This window comes from Sceloporus occidentalis, unplaced genomic scaffold (genome assembly GCF_023333645.1).
Source record: "Sceloporus occidentalis isolate IW3139 unplaced genomic scaffold, rSceOcc1.0.p SCAF_54, whole genome shotgun sequence".
NCBI classification, from domain to species: domain Eukaryota; kingdom Metazoa; phylum Chordata; class Lepidosauria; order Squamata; family Phrynosomatidae; genus Sceloporus; species Sceloporus occidentalis.
Genome location: NW_028317034.1, coordinates 3771782 through 3785513, shown reverse-complemented (window position 1 = coordinate 3785513; position 13732 = coordinate 3771782). Strand labels below are relative to the sequence as shown.

General features: G+C 38.7%; 1 protein-coding gene across 1 annotated transcript in view; it reads right to left on the bottom strand.

Annotated features, from left to right (window-relative positions):
• LOC149288041 (protein broad-minded-like) overlaps positions 1–13732 on the bottom strand; it is a 121788-nt gene that overhangs the window by 43261 nt on the left and 64795 nt on the right. The window contains exons 23-24 of the mRNA XM_089492173.1: positions 7618–7740; positions 2894–3002 (exon numbers count right to left, since the gene is read on the bottom strand). Coding sequence (XP_089348299.1) covers positions 2894–3002; positions 7618–7740 — 232 coding nt within the window. The remainder of the gene's footprint in view (positions 1–2893; positions 3003–7617; positions 7741–13732) is intronic.

The window sequence follows — 13732 nt, the reverse complement described above, 5'->3', positions numbered from 1 at the left end:
ATTCTGCTGACCTGCTCTGTGTGCCGAACCTGGCTCTCCCCAATTACCTGCTCTGTGTACTGAACCTGGCTCTCCCCAATTACCTGCTCTGTGTACTGAACCTGGCTCTCCCCAATTACCTGCTCTGTGTACTGAACCTGGCTCTCCACAATTACCAGCTCTGTGTACTGAACCTGGCTCTCCCCAATTACCAGCTCTGTGTACTGAACCTGGCTCTCCCCAATTACCTGCTCTGTGTACTGAACCTGGCTCTCCCCAATTACCTGCTCTGTGTACTGAACCTGGCTCTCCCCAATTACCTGCTCTGTGTACTGAACCTGGCTCTCCCCAATTACCTGCTCTGTGTACTGAACCTGGCTCTCCCCAATTACCTGCTCTGTGTACGGAACCTGGCTATCCCAAATTACCTGCTCGATGTCTATCCCTAGACTACCAGCTTGGTGTACCTTCCTGTGTATCTGTCTCTACCTGAGCCTCCTCACTAATGGGATCATCGAAATCATCCTTTTTTGGGGTTCAACCATTGGGTAGGTTAATACTGTTGTATGGGCTCCTCGGTTTATGCATTGTAATGGAAGTAAAAGACAAACCAAAAACAAATGTATCAAAACCGTATTTCCATCGCTCTGACAATTATGAATTAAGTGGCTACCTTGTTCTTTAGTGAAGAGTCAATAGACTTTGTTGGTAAACAAAGTCAATGAATAAATATTTTGGTTTTCTTTCAAAGTTGATGTACTGCTGAACACAAACAAATCATCATGAACGTCCTGGCCAGCTAGGAATGGACATAGGGACACTGGCTATGTAACAATAGAGTGCCTCGGACATTTCTGCAGACAATATATCCGTGGGCTGGTATTACCTTTTGGTCAATCTTTTCAATTAAATACAGGCTATGACTGACCAGCACTTGGAAAAACAAAGCTATGGGAATGCTATGCTCACCAGAGTTTGCTCACTGTCTATTGAGCTCATCCTTACACTCTAGTGTTAATTAGAGAAAAACTAAAACTCAAGTCATTTTTTCAGCCCTCGCGGACAGGGTTGGACACCCTTGACATAGTATAATGAACTAAACATAGGAAGATGGTTCACCTAGTCAGATTAAAAGTGCTTTTTTTAAGCATATTAGAAAATGAAATCAGTAGAGAGAGCTTCAGAAGTCTGACACATTTTATGCAACACAGCACTTAATCATATACTATGATTAAGTGCAGTGTTGTATGAAATGCATTAGATAGACATGTATAGGTTTGCAAAAAGTTGAAAGTTGAGGCACATTAAAATGGAAGCAGTACAGACACATTTATAAGACTATACAGAAAAGGGATCCTATTCATCACCATGTAAATGGACTACAGGAGATAGACATTGCATCACATAGTGGTTAATTAAAATGGCTCCATTTCACAATTGTCAATTGTTGCAATTGTATATATAGGCACAGAAGGTGCATTTATTTATGTTGAAAGCCACTGCTTTGGTACAAATATTAAGAATGTTCAAGAAAGATACACAGTGCCCAATGACTGAAAATTACTGGTTTAGTAAAAATAAAAAAAAAATTCAAATCAAATATGCATACGGTTATAATATATTGGCATTATAATATGTTAACTTAAACATGGCTAAACCACAGTAGTCCAGTGGAAATAACTGTAAAACCCACCCCCAAGCAAGTAATATAATATATTGTGTAATTTTAATAAGTCTAAAGCTAAAGTAAAGAGCTTTAGTCCAGACAGCAAATCCCTTTCTCTTTGCCTTTATGACAGCCCTAAATCCATGGAACAAAGATTGAAATCTAAAAATGAGTAGAACATTTCTTGTTCCAGTTCCTTTCTCTTATCTTATTTGTTTTGCTACATCTGGTTACCTGGCCTGGGTTACTAGCTACGATGCTGAGATTTTAGGGAAATATTTGACAACGATAAGCACTGACTACATATGCACTTGATAATTTAATGCCACCAAAATCTCAGCTGTATCAACACAAGCAACGTAGAGAAAACAGAAGAAAATACTGCAACAACAAAACACGCACGAGACACTATTTTTAACCTAATCAAATTGTCACAGTTTCGCTTAGGTCTGGATCAAAAGGAAAGGGTAAATCTACAGCAGAATATTGACGAGGCGAAAGTGACTTTTCCAACCTTACAAATCAAAAGTTTTATGTTCTACATTCCGGATCATAGAGAGACAGCCCTAGGCTATGTGTTTTATAAAATAAACAAACAATGATAATATCATCAAGTTATACTGTCTAAGATATCCATCTGACATGGCATGTAGCATAACTAGTCCCAAAAACACGTGCAGTTCTACTATCTGACTCCTACAGACTATCAAGACTATCTTTGTGCATGCTTATTCATATTCATAGGCTGCATGATGTCAATTACAAACACATCTCTTGAGGATATCTTTGTTTGAACTGGATTCTCTGTAAAGATATAGCTTTTTGAGGGGCAATCAACCCATACCCACTCTGACCTACTCAGCAAAGTATTCTGGCCCTAGGGCCACACTAGCACAAACCTCAATAGACTCTGCTCAAAGACGCAGAGCTCCTTTAAGACACAGAGCGCCAGAATATGACATAATTTCCTTTGGAAAACAGGAAACGTGGAGTGGGCAGCTGGGGGCACTGCCCTGGGTCAGGCCTTGATCAGCCCCTACCTCATGTTCATTTTAAGAATGTTCTACTGATTTTGTTGTTTGCCTCTTTTATTTAAGCGATGGTGAAAATCTGACCTTGCCTACGGTATAGATCTAAAAGGACTTTATGATGCAGGATGGCATATGAAATTACTCATTCTGATTTCATTGTGGACGCTCACCGTAGGTCGCTGCATTTTATGGTTCCCACCATAAAAGGAAATATTACCTGAATCAAAGATCTGGGAGGTAAAATGCGTTCACGTGGTCCTCCAATAACATTAATTCGAACCAGTACATGGTTCCTTTCAACCGACAGACTATCAATAATAACATTTCTATATATAACAGAAAAAAACACATCATATTAATAGATTGTACAAAAAAATCCAAATCAATAATATATGTACAAAGAGGAACCGAAACCTAAAATAATTTAAATTTTGTAAGATTACCATTACTAGAAAATAACTAGGGCTGCAACTAACGATTATTTTCATAATCGATTAGTTGGCCGATTATTTTTTCGATTAATCGATTAATCGATTAATCGGATAAAAAAATGAATGTACATTTTTCATTTATTTAAAATAATTTAATAAACAAATGATGTTAAATAAAAACAGCAGAATAAAAAAAAAAAACTGATAAAATGCATTTCTTGTCTTTATTTCCCAACCAGCCCCCCCAATTTATGCACATTTGAGCACAGGCTTGCCACGCTGCCTCCCAGACATGCCACTCCACGCTGCCTCCCACATATGCCACGCTGCCCCCCACATATACCACTCCACGCTGCCTCCCACATATACCACTCCACGCTGCCTCCCACATATACCGCTCCACGCTGCCTCCCACATATACCGCTCCACGCTGCCTCCCACATATACCGCTCCACGCTGCCTCCCACATATGCCACGCTGCCTCCCACATATACCACTCTGCCTCCCACATATACCACTCCACGCTGCCTCCCACATATGCCACTCCACGCTGCCTCCCACATATGCCACTCCACGCTGCCTCCCACATATGCCACTCCACGCTGCCTCCCACATATACCGCTCCACGCTGCCTCCCACATATGCCACTCCACGCTGCCTCCCACATATACCGCTCCACGCTGCCTCCCACATATGCCACTCCACGCTGCCTCCCACATATGCCACGCTGCCTCCCACATATGCCACGCTGCCTCCCACATATGCCACTCCACGCTGCCTCCCACATGTGCCACTCCACGCTGCCTCCCACATGTGCCACTCCACGCTGCCTCCCACATGTGCCACTCCACGCTGCCTCCCACATGTGCCACTCCACGCTGCCTCCCACATGTGCCACTCCACGCTGCCTCCCACATATGCCACGCTGCCTCCCACATGTGCCACTCCACGCTGCCTCCCACATATTCCACTCCACTCTACCCCAACATATGCCACTGTGCCTGATACGCCTTATACCCCCTGATACACCACTCCATCCTCCCCAGACATGCCACACTGCCTCCCAGACATGCCACGCTGCCCTCCCCACATATGCCTTATATATCGTATATGCCTTATACCCCCAGATATGTCAACTCCATCCTCCCCAGATATGCCTTATACCCCCCAGATATCTCATAGTCCCCTCAGAGTCACAGACCCGTTCACAGCACACTGACACCATACTTTTATAAATAAGTACTGGGTTAATCTTCACTGCCCCCAGGATTTAGATTCCCCTTAGTCTGCCCCCCTTTACCTCTAACTGCACCTTAAGTTAACTTTAATAAATTAATAAAATTAACCCTCAGTCCTCATCATTAAATTAACACTAAACACCCCATTAACCATAACTACCCCTAAATTAACTCTAAATACCCCATCAAACACAACTACCCTAAATTAACCCTAAACACCCCATTAACCACAGCATCCCCTAAATTAACCCTAAACACCCCATTAACCACAACTGCCTCAAATTAACCCCAAACACCCCATTAACCACAGCTGCTCCTATATTAACCCTAAACACCCCGTTAACCATAACTGCCCCTAAATTAACCCTAAACACCCCATTAACCATAGCTGCCCCTAAATTAACCCTAAACACCCCATTAGCCATAGCTGCCCCTAAACACCCCATTAACCATAACTTACCATAACTTCCCCTAAATTAACCCTAAACACCCCATTAACCATAACTGCCCCTAAATTAAACCCCACCTCCCCTAACTTTCAGCAGCCCAAATATTAATTTTATACTTACAGTTAGATGAGTGTCACAGCCATGTGGTTCTGGCCTTCTGGGAGAAGGAAGGGGGCGGGGCCAGTTGTCACAGTGATTACAGGGAGGGGCTGGTAAGTAGGAGCTGCTGCTGTGAGTCACTGAAACGGTTTATATAATGAGGGGTATTTTTCAGAGCGTTTGCTCTGAAAAAACCCTCATTTTATAATTGATAAAAATCGATTCAACTAATCGATAATGAAATTCGTTGGCAACGATTTTCATTATCGATTTTATCGATTAGTTGTTGCAGCCCTAAAAATAACAATTTAGTTGTTATAACTACAGACTCACCTGACTAGTAAAATACAAATTTAAAAACTCTCATTAAGTTATACAAAGTTCTTTTTTCCTTTCAAGATCAAGCATACAACATGGTATAAATCACTTCAGAATGCATCAGAGCAAACATTTATTTATAAATACTATAGCATGATAATTGGAACAGGAACATCATATGCCATATAAATGTATGGTGTATTATTTAACAACATTATATACTTATGCTTTTGGACATAGTATGAGCTATAACACAATAGTAACTGAAGTGGCATTAAAAGGGAATTAAGTGACAAAATAATGTGAGATTTTAATGGGATTATTTCAGATCATCTAACACCTAACAACTGAAGAAAGAGCAAATGAATGCATTAGGACTTTAAGGATTAGGCTCCAGTTAGCTTTTTTTTTTTTTATTTCTACACCTAGAGCGAGTGAGAGGAAAAAGAAAAATCACTAACAAATTGGAAAAGAAAAACACGTTTATACTAGTCAGATAGAAAAGGACTGGTGGCGTCTGATAAACCACACAAATGGAGAAAGGTAAGACTATTTTTTAAAAAAGGCAGGAAGAGATGGATTTGAGTTCCTTAACACTTTTCGCTGAGACCTCATTTTAACATTATCAGATTTTCTTTTTCAATTTTAGGAACAGTTTGCAGTCTCAAGAAAATGAGCTCAGTGGTTAGGTCAACAATAAACCAATTGCATTATCCTATATATTTTAAGGAGATAACCATTTAGTTATGGAACCACTTCACTTTCTATCTACTTACCAATATATTCTTACTGTAATAGCATTTTTAAAAGCTTAAAATATTAAATCTGTATCAATCTATTTCTTTATCATGTTGTTAATAACTAGTTATTCCTGCCCAGAAAACTCTGGGCCTTCTATTCTACATTAAGGGCATTCTGGTTTAGTCAAAATGTATAAACTACCCTTGTGCATTCGTATTCATACAAACTTTATTTTTAATGAAAATTGCATGTTTCATGCATTTGTACGAATCAATGAAAAACGAGGGCGATCTCCGACGAAACTAACAAATTCAAATTGCAAAAGCTTTTTTGATTCGTTGGATTCATTTCCACATGTAGCCGCCATTACGAGCAATTTTGGCACCATTGCAAGCTGTTTTGGCGCTCCTTGATGAGTTAAAGTGGGAGGGAGTGTGTGTGTACATAACTATGACTGATAGGTAGAAGTAGCCAAAAAAATGGGGGTGGTCTCATTGATGGTAATTGCTGTGATTGATGGGTCCAACAACCTCTGGGAGTTTTTGCTTACTTTTTTCACTCTGGCCAAACAGCATTTACAAGGTGAGGGGACAAGCATTATATATGTGCAGACTCCATTTTAGTTTGTCAGTAGCAGCAGTTACAGACTGATGAGAGTTGGAGTGTGAGACAGTGACAGTTTAGTAGATGCTGAGGTTAATGCTCATTACTCACCTACCATACTGCAAGATAATGAATAGTTTATTAGTGCAGAAAATGCACTGTTGTAGGGTGGATTGGAGAAGCTGTAGTGACCACTGTAATGTATTACAGGGACTGCAGCAGACATTTTTCTCCTGTTCCTGAGTAGAGTTTAGTTGATTAAGACAGTTGCCCATTTATGCTACTAGCCAAACCTGTAATTTGTGGACAAGTAATTTTTTTATCTTTCTATCATATCATCTATTATCTTTCATAAATAAATATTGGTGACAAAACCAGGCATTCTAATGAATAATATTGGGGAAATTCAGTCCTGCTCCACGGGGCTGCGTGTGTCTATGATGTGCCAGTATCTGCCTGTCCAGGCCCAGTACTCTACTACTACAACTTTGACTCTGGGGGGACAAAAACATTCTGTAATATTGGGGAAATTGTGTCCTGATCCATGGACTGCATGTGCCTATGATGTGCCAGTGTCTGCCTGCCTAGGCCAACTTCTGCTGCTGCACCTCTTTGACTGTCTTTACTTTGGGGGAACCTTTTTCTTAAATTATATAATGAATGGGAAGGTGTAAGGGCCCTTCTCCTTTTGGGAAGGCCCCTTGAACATCATTCTGAATCAAAAAAGACTGATTGGCCATGAAACAAAATACGTTGTTAAAAATCAAACGCAGCAAACAAAATAAAAATTTTGTCAGGAACAATTTTGCTCGCCATGCACATGCCTAGTATAAACATAACAAAGACAGTGCCACAAACATTAGCAAAGTTAAGTTCCATTACAAATTCCTCTAATAATAATAATTCTACAACCTTCACACAAAACACATATTTGGTTCTACTTCTCTTGTAAGAGTCACTGTTATAACAGGGTTATAATGTTATACTGAACTTCTTACCGGTTCTTCTGCTAGACAGAATGCACAGCAGACCGCAGATTATAAGTAGAGTTGAAATACTTACTCTAAATCTGTAGAGGATTCTAGAACATTTTCTTTCTGAGAATTTAAAAGCACCTCACATATGTTGTACTGTGACTCCAAAAGCAGCAACGTATCAAGATTACAGCATAGAACACTTAGTAACCTATGGGAAAAAACATAAAGATATTATTAAGTAGCACATGTGGCAGTCATTAAAATTACCTGCCTAAAACTTGTTACTATCTTTTCCAATATACCACAGTGCTGATCCCCTCCTGCTCTTCCTTCTCCATCTCTTCCACATCAGTTACTATGGAGACAGCTGATACAGTGGACACTGCTAGTCTCTCCTGTACATGTGCTCACTTGGTCAGTATACAGGCAACCGAGTCAGTGGACATCCTGAGTTTCTCTTATACACATGTGCACTCAAATAGAAAGCAGTGGCTGGTGCAAAGAAAGGTCACGACAGAAGATACATCTCAGATTAAATTATACCTTTTGTCCCTCAATATCTCCATCTCTCTCTCTCTCCTTGCTGCCACTCCTACCATCATACCTCTACTTGATTCCCTTGCTAGTATTCTCAATCACATTTGGCAGGAGTTAACAAGACCATCCAATCACAGTCTAGCAACTGCACTATGACTGGACCTTCACCTCAAACACCCAGCCAACATGCCGGAAAATGTCTATGGAGAAAGCCCTTACATATGCATGCAGACCTGAGAACTTGGTGGGTTTGAGGTAGAGTGAACTACTGCATCTCAACAGGAGATGCATTTGGTCATATTCACATCTCAAATAGGTTCAAACCACTTCCTGCCTACTCCCCAACCACTGAAATCTGTCTGGTGCAAAGCCTTCTCCCTGAACAAACCCACAACCCTAAAAGAAGGAAGTTCCAGAACTTTTAGGTCCACTACTACTGCAACATGCCGTCATGTTGCACAAAAGGAGCCTATGCAACAAAGTATACTAGGCAAATCTAAACACAGGAACGTTGAGTTAAAATATTCAGGTAGCTTTTAGAAACTCATAAAACTGAATAGATTCCAAATCGTGTTTTCCCTACTGCTAAATTTAACACTTTTATACCAGCACTTAATTGCCATGTGAAACAAAAGCAGTTCCTGGCAAGTCATTAACATTAAAAAACTGGAAAATATTAGTAAAAGGTTCTGGGGTTTTTTATGTAGTTAAACCAAGAAAGAATAAAATGACAGCTTTATAGGATTATATACTTAAAGTATTTAAAGCAGAGTTTCCTGTCTCAAACAGCCTAGCCAATGATGAAGGCATATTAAAGTACTTAGTCATAATTTCCAAAAATAATTCTTTAAGCAGGTAAAATCCTCTCTCATCCAACTTTTTCTTGGGGGGGGCACCTGTCAAGTGACACAAAACTTCTGTATCGTTGTACAGTGGTGTATATATATAATTTTTTTTGTAAAATATGATTTAATCTTCATCTAAGTTACAATATTAAACAAACACAATTTGTTTTAACTAATAATACACACATTACTGTATTGTTCTTGTCCATATTGAATACATCATTCAAACATTCACGGTGTGGGTTAGGAAAAGTATGTAAACTCCTAGGCTAATCAACAAAAGCTAACTGGTGTCAGGAGTTAGCAAACCTGAAGTAAAATTAATGAAACAAGGTTGGAGGTGTGTTTAATTGCTACTTTGACATAAAAAAACCCAAACATTTTGAGCTTGCTATTCTCAAGAAGCATCTGCTGATGTAACCATGTCTCACACAAAAGAAATCTCAGAAGATTGCATAAAAGGTTACAAAGTAATCTCAAAGATTTTAAATATTCATTAGAGATGTTGTGGAATGACCTCAAGAGAGGAGCATTCATACCAGACATCATAGGGATATGGCTAAGCTTAAGCTGCCACATACGGGAGAATGTAATAAACAATTATTATTGTTTGTTAATAGCTTAAGCACATGTTGTTTGTCTATACTCGTGACTTAGATGTAGATCAGATCACATTTCATGAACAATTAATGTAGAAAACCAGGTAATTCTTCTTGTCACTGTATATTCTTAAACGAGGAAACATTAAAATGACAAATCTTTTAAGGTGCTCAACACACTAAAAAGTACAATCAATGTCTAATCAGAAGAGCCCATTACATAAATTGTCGGGAAAGTATACTTTAAAGATTTTTATGTAATCTGCCAAAACCAACCAATAACAATCCGCAATGCAAAAACAGATGGGAAATAACATCACAGAGAGGAAGCAAAGATACCCTTTCCCATGGTATAATTTATTATACAGGGTTTGGGAAAGGAAACAGATCCACCATAAAACACACTTAATATCTTTTATAAATTATATAATGAAAAAATATACAGAGACCGAGATAAGAAATAGTCTAACTTATCTAGCCAAATATTAGTTAAAAATTAGAAAAAGGAAAGCTATTAAAGCTAACTTTGTAAACTAGACTTAACATTTTTACTGTTAAAAAGAGCTGATTACACATTCTCAGTTAATGCACACAAGCGGCTTAGCAATAAACATCCGTCCTTTCTTACAATCATGGTCATTTTTATAAAATTTGAGGCTCAAAAGACTGATTTATGCATATATGTATATATATATATATATATATATATATATATATATATATAAGCACTAAAGCACCCAAACACGCATGTGAACAGAACCAGGTTTAGCAAAATGCAAGTGCTAAAGCAGTCCGCAAGATAACGCCGTGCATAGCTGAGAGAACATCGTAGAAATTTATGGATGACTGCTTCTTTAAAATAAAACTTTGATTCCATCATATGAAACTATGTCAAACATCTCATTTCAATGACGAACACTGTAAACGAAGAGGTAACCAGCTAGATGGGGTATTGCGTGATTCTCCATTCTGACACATAGTAAATTGGAATATATATTGGAATGTCTCTTTAGCCCTCGAGACTTTAAGCAGGGCCCTCTTTGTATAATGTATCAGTTTGTCTAGTTTTGTCATACCCTTTGAAACCATGTATTATAAGAAGCAATACATTCTTGGAGCTTTATAAATAAAAGGTAATAATGTTTTTGATAATATTAACCCCTTAAGGACAATGGGGGGGTCCCTAAACCCTTTGAAAACAATGCATTTTGAGCCCGTACATGTACGGGCTTTGTCATTAAGGGGTTAATAATGAAATGGTATCCTTATGAAAATAAATATGCCATATTCCATGCTCGTATTCCTCTTAATTCCCCTTTTTACGCCTTCAAATGCATGTATGACACATCAAAACCGAATGATTCAAAATAATAACACTGTGAAAAAAGATTTATCTACTTTACTAAGTGTAAATGATTTAGCCCCTTCTAAATCCTGCAGATTAGCCAACTCATAATTTGATAAATCAAAAACAGACAGAGTATGTGTGAGAAACATTCTATAGTGCATGAAGGTCATTTTTTCAATTGCTCATAATTCACAAATATGTTCTCTAGACAATGTTAAAATCCGGTTTCGGCAAATATAGTTTATTTTCCCTGCCATAACAGGACATACAATAATCTCAACAGCACTATTAGAGAACTATATTAGAAAGATTCCATCTGTGAAAGCTAAAAGCCACAAAGCTGATCACAATTACAGATGGTTTCCTTATATGCATCTTCTACATTTAAATAGCATTTTCAAAGATGTAATTGCATTTGTATACAATTTAATAATCATTCTTGCAGCTGGTGAGTTAAGTTTAAACAAGTGCTTGTGCATCTGTGTATGCATGGATGTGTGTATGTATGTATGTATGTATGTGTGTGTGTTTGTGTATGCACATGACCCTAGAGATCCAGAGGATCCACAGTTTTTCTTCCCAATATACTGACAAGTATTTCAAAGACTGCATGAGGGTTGGTATTAACCTAACCTATAATGAGTAGCTGTGATCAGCCTGGAAGGCAGGGGCAGGTAAGGGATCAGAGATCCCAGCAGGGTTTGGTCTTTTCAGTGTTTCTTACAGCGTCAGCATTGACCCCTGCCAGTAGTTAACTGGGCATTCACTGGCATTGAGCCAGGGTGCCGTCTTCTGCTCCAAAACATCAGACAACAGCCTGATGTCCCGTGGACTATTTGGGCCACATTCCTTAGGACATACTACATCCGAAAGGTGTTAAAATGTTAAGGTTACATCATATTTCAAACACTGGCTTATCCCATAGGACTTGTCATTAAAATTGCAAATTGTGTGGTAAACATGACATATACTTTTTCCACACCAAAATAATTATAACATGATAACATTTTTCTTTACCTATTTGAATTAAAATGATGTCTATGGTAAATAGTCATCTGGAAAAAGTATGCCTTCTGGCAAATCTCTATATGTTATTGTTTTTTCTCTATTTATTCTAGCAGGTCACATTACTGAATAAGCACAGTGAAATTAATTATTTCCCCTCCAGGTCAGGCAAATATGAAGCAGGCATCTCCTTTTCCATAAAATTAGTTGCAGGTGTAAGGACCTGATGAATGCTTCTAAACAAAACACATTCTGTACTGAATTAAAAATCGTATTGATATAGGTGTAGAAAACACATTTTAATGCAATGGAGCACTGAAGTAAAATAATGGGATGTTAGTATTGGACAGAAAAGAAAATCTATTTTCACCCCAATCCCCTCCAACATTTCAAATGACCAAAGAAGGATACTCTTATGTTAGGTGGTAGAGCTGGACAAAGTGATCTTATTCTTGGGAGGAAAGTTTACTGTAAAAACATCCTTCTTGTATCTGGTTCCAAGCGAAACATACTACGTGTGCTATGAATATACAGAATTGTTCTCTAATAGAGAATTATTGGCGTCAAGTGTCAATATCAACTGTAAAATATTTTTTATTTTTCAATAAGAAAAAGTTTAAAAAGGTTAAAAAAAACAACATGCAAAATATTTGTTTCTTCCAGTGCCAGAAAAAATATGCAAAATAAGTTGAACCTGTATCTGGGATGGAAGAAATGTGTTTGAAAGACTGAAGACACTTGATGCCATCCTAGAGGGCTGTTGTCATACTCACTGTCTGTCCGATGCTGCAGCAAGACGCCTCTGCAGCCTTCCTGTTTGTTCACTGAACCAGGATTCAACGGTGGGTTGCAATGCCCTCTGCAGCGTACCATCTCCGGGACATAAAGAACAACCCTAATAAGCAACTTTCTATAGCACCCCCCCCCGCTTACAAGTCTGGGAACAAAGTTTAGCTCTCCACAAGACATCTCCGCCTGGCACTACCTTCTCAAAAAAATTGGGCTCTTTTCTTATAGTCCCATTTGTCATCTTCCACGCCATCAATACAGTGACATTCCAGTTGATTTTACTGCCAACACTAAAAGTACACCCTGTGTTCCACGTCTCTCTGTTCAAACGATGGGTACCAAACAGGTTTCCCAGTCGATGCTCTTTCCCGCCTCCTCCCATACCATTTGGTGACCACCAGAAATATGTAGTACATGCCATCTTGGATTCCCGTGGTTGACAGATACAATACCTCATTGTCTGGGAGGACTATGGTCATGCATGAGTGGTTATGCATTCAAGCAGCTACCAGACCAAAACTTTTTTTTGTTTTGTTTTTAGTGGATTGTTTTTCGTCTCCTGCCCTTTAGTTTCAGACAAAATTCGGAAGGCTTTACCATTCCTTAACAAAAATGGAGACAAGGGCACAGAAGTGGTTTCCTAAGAAGGTTGGCAAACATTGAGAGAAAGAATGAGCGAGAGTGAATATAGAGTACAGTGGGGCAAAAAAGTAAGTTTTTACTTACTTCTCCCACTTACAAAGATGAGAGAGGCCTGTAATTTTCACCATAGGTACACTTTAACTATGAGAGACAGAATGAGATAACAAAGTCCATGAATCACATTGTCTGATTTTTAAAGAATTTATTTGCAAATTATGGTGGAAAATAAGTATTTGGTCAATAACAAAAGTTCATATCAATACTTTGTTATATACCCTTTGTTGGCAATGACAGAGGTCAAACGTTTTCTGTAAGTCTTCACAAGGTTTTCACACACTCTTGCTGGTATTTTGGACCATTCCTCCATGCAGATCTCCTCTAGAGCAGTGATATTTTGGGGCTGTCGCTGGGCAACACGGACTTTCAACTCCCTCC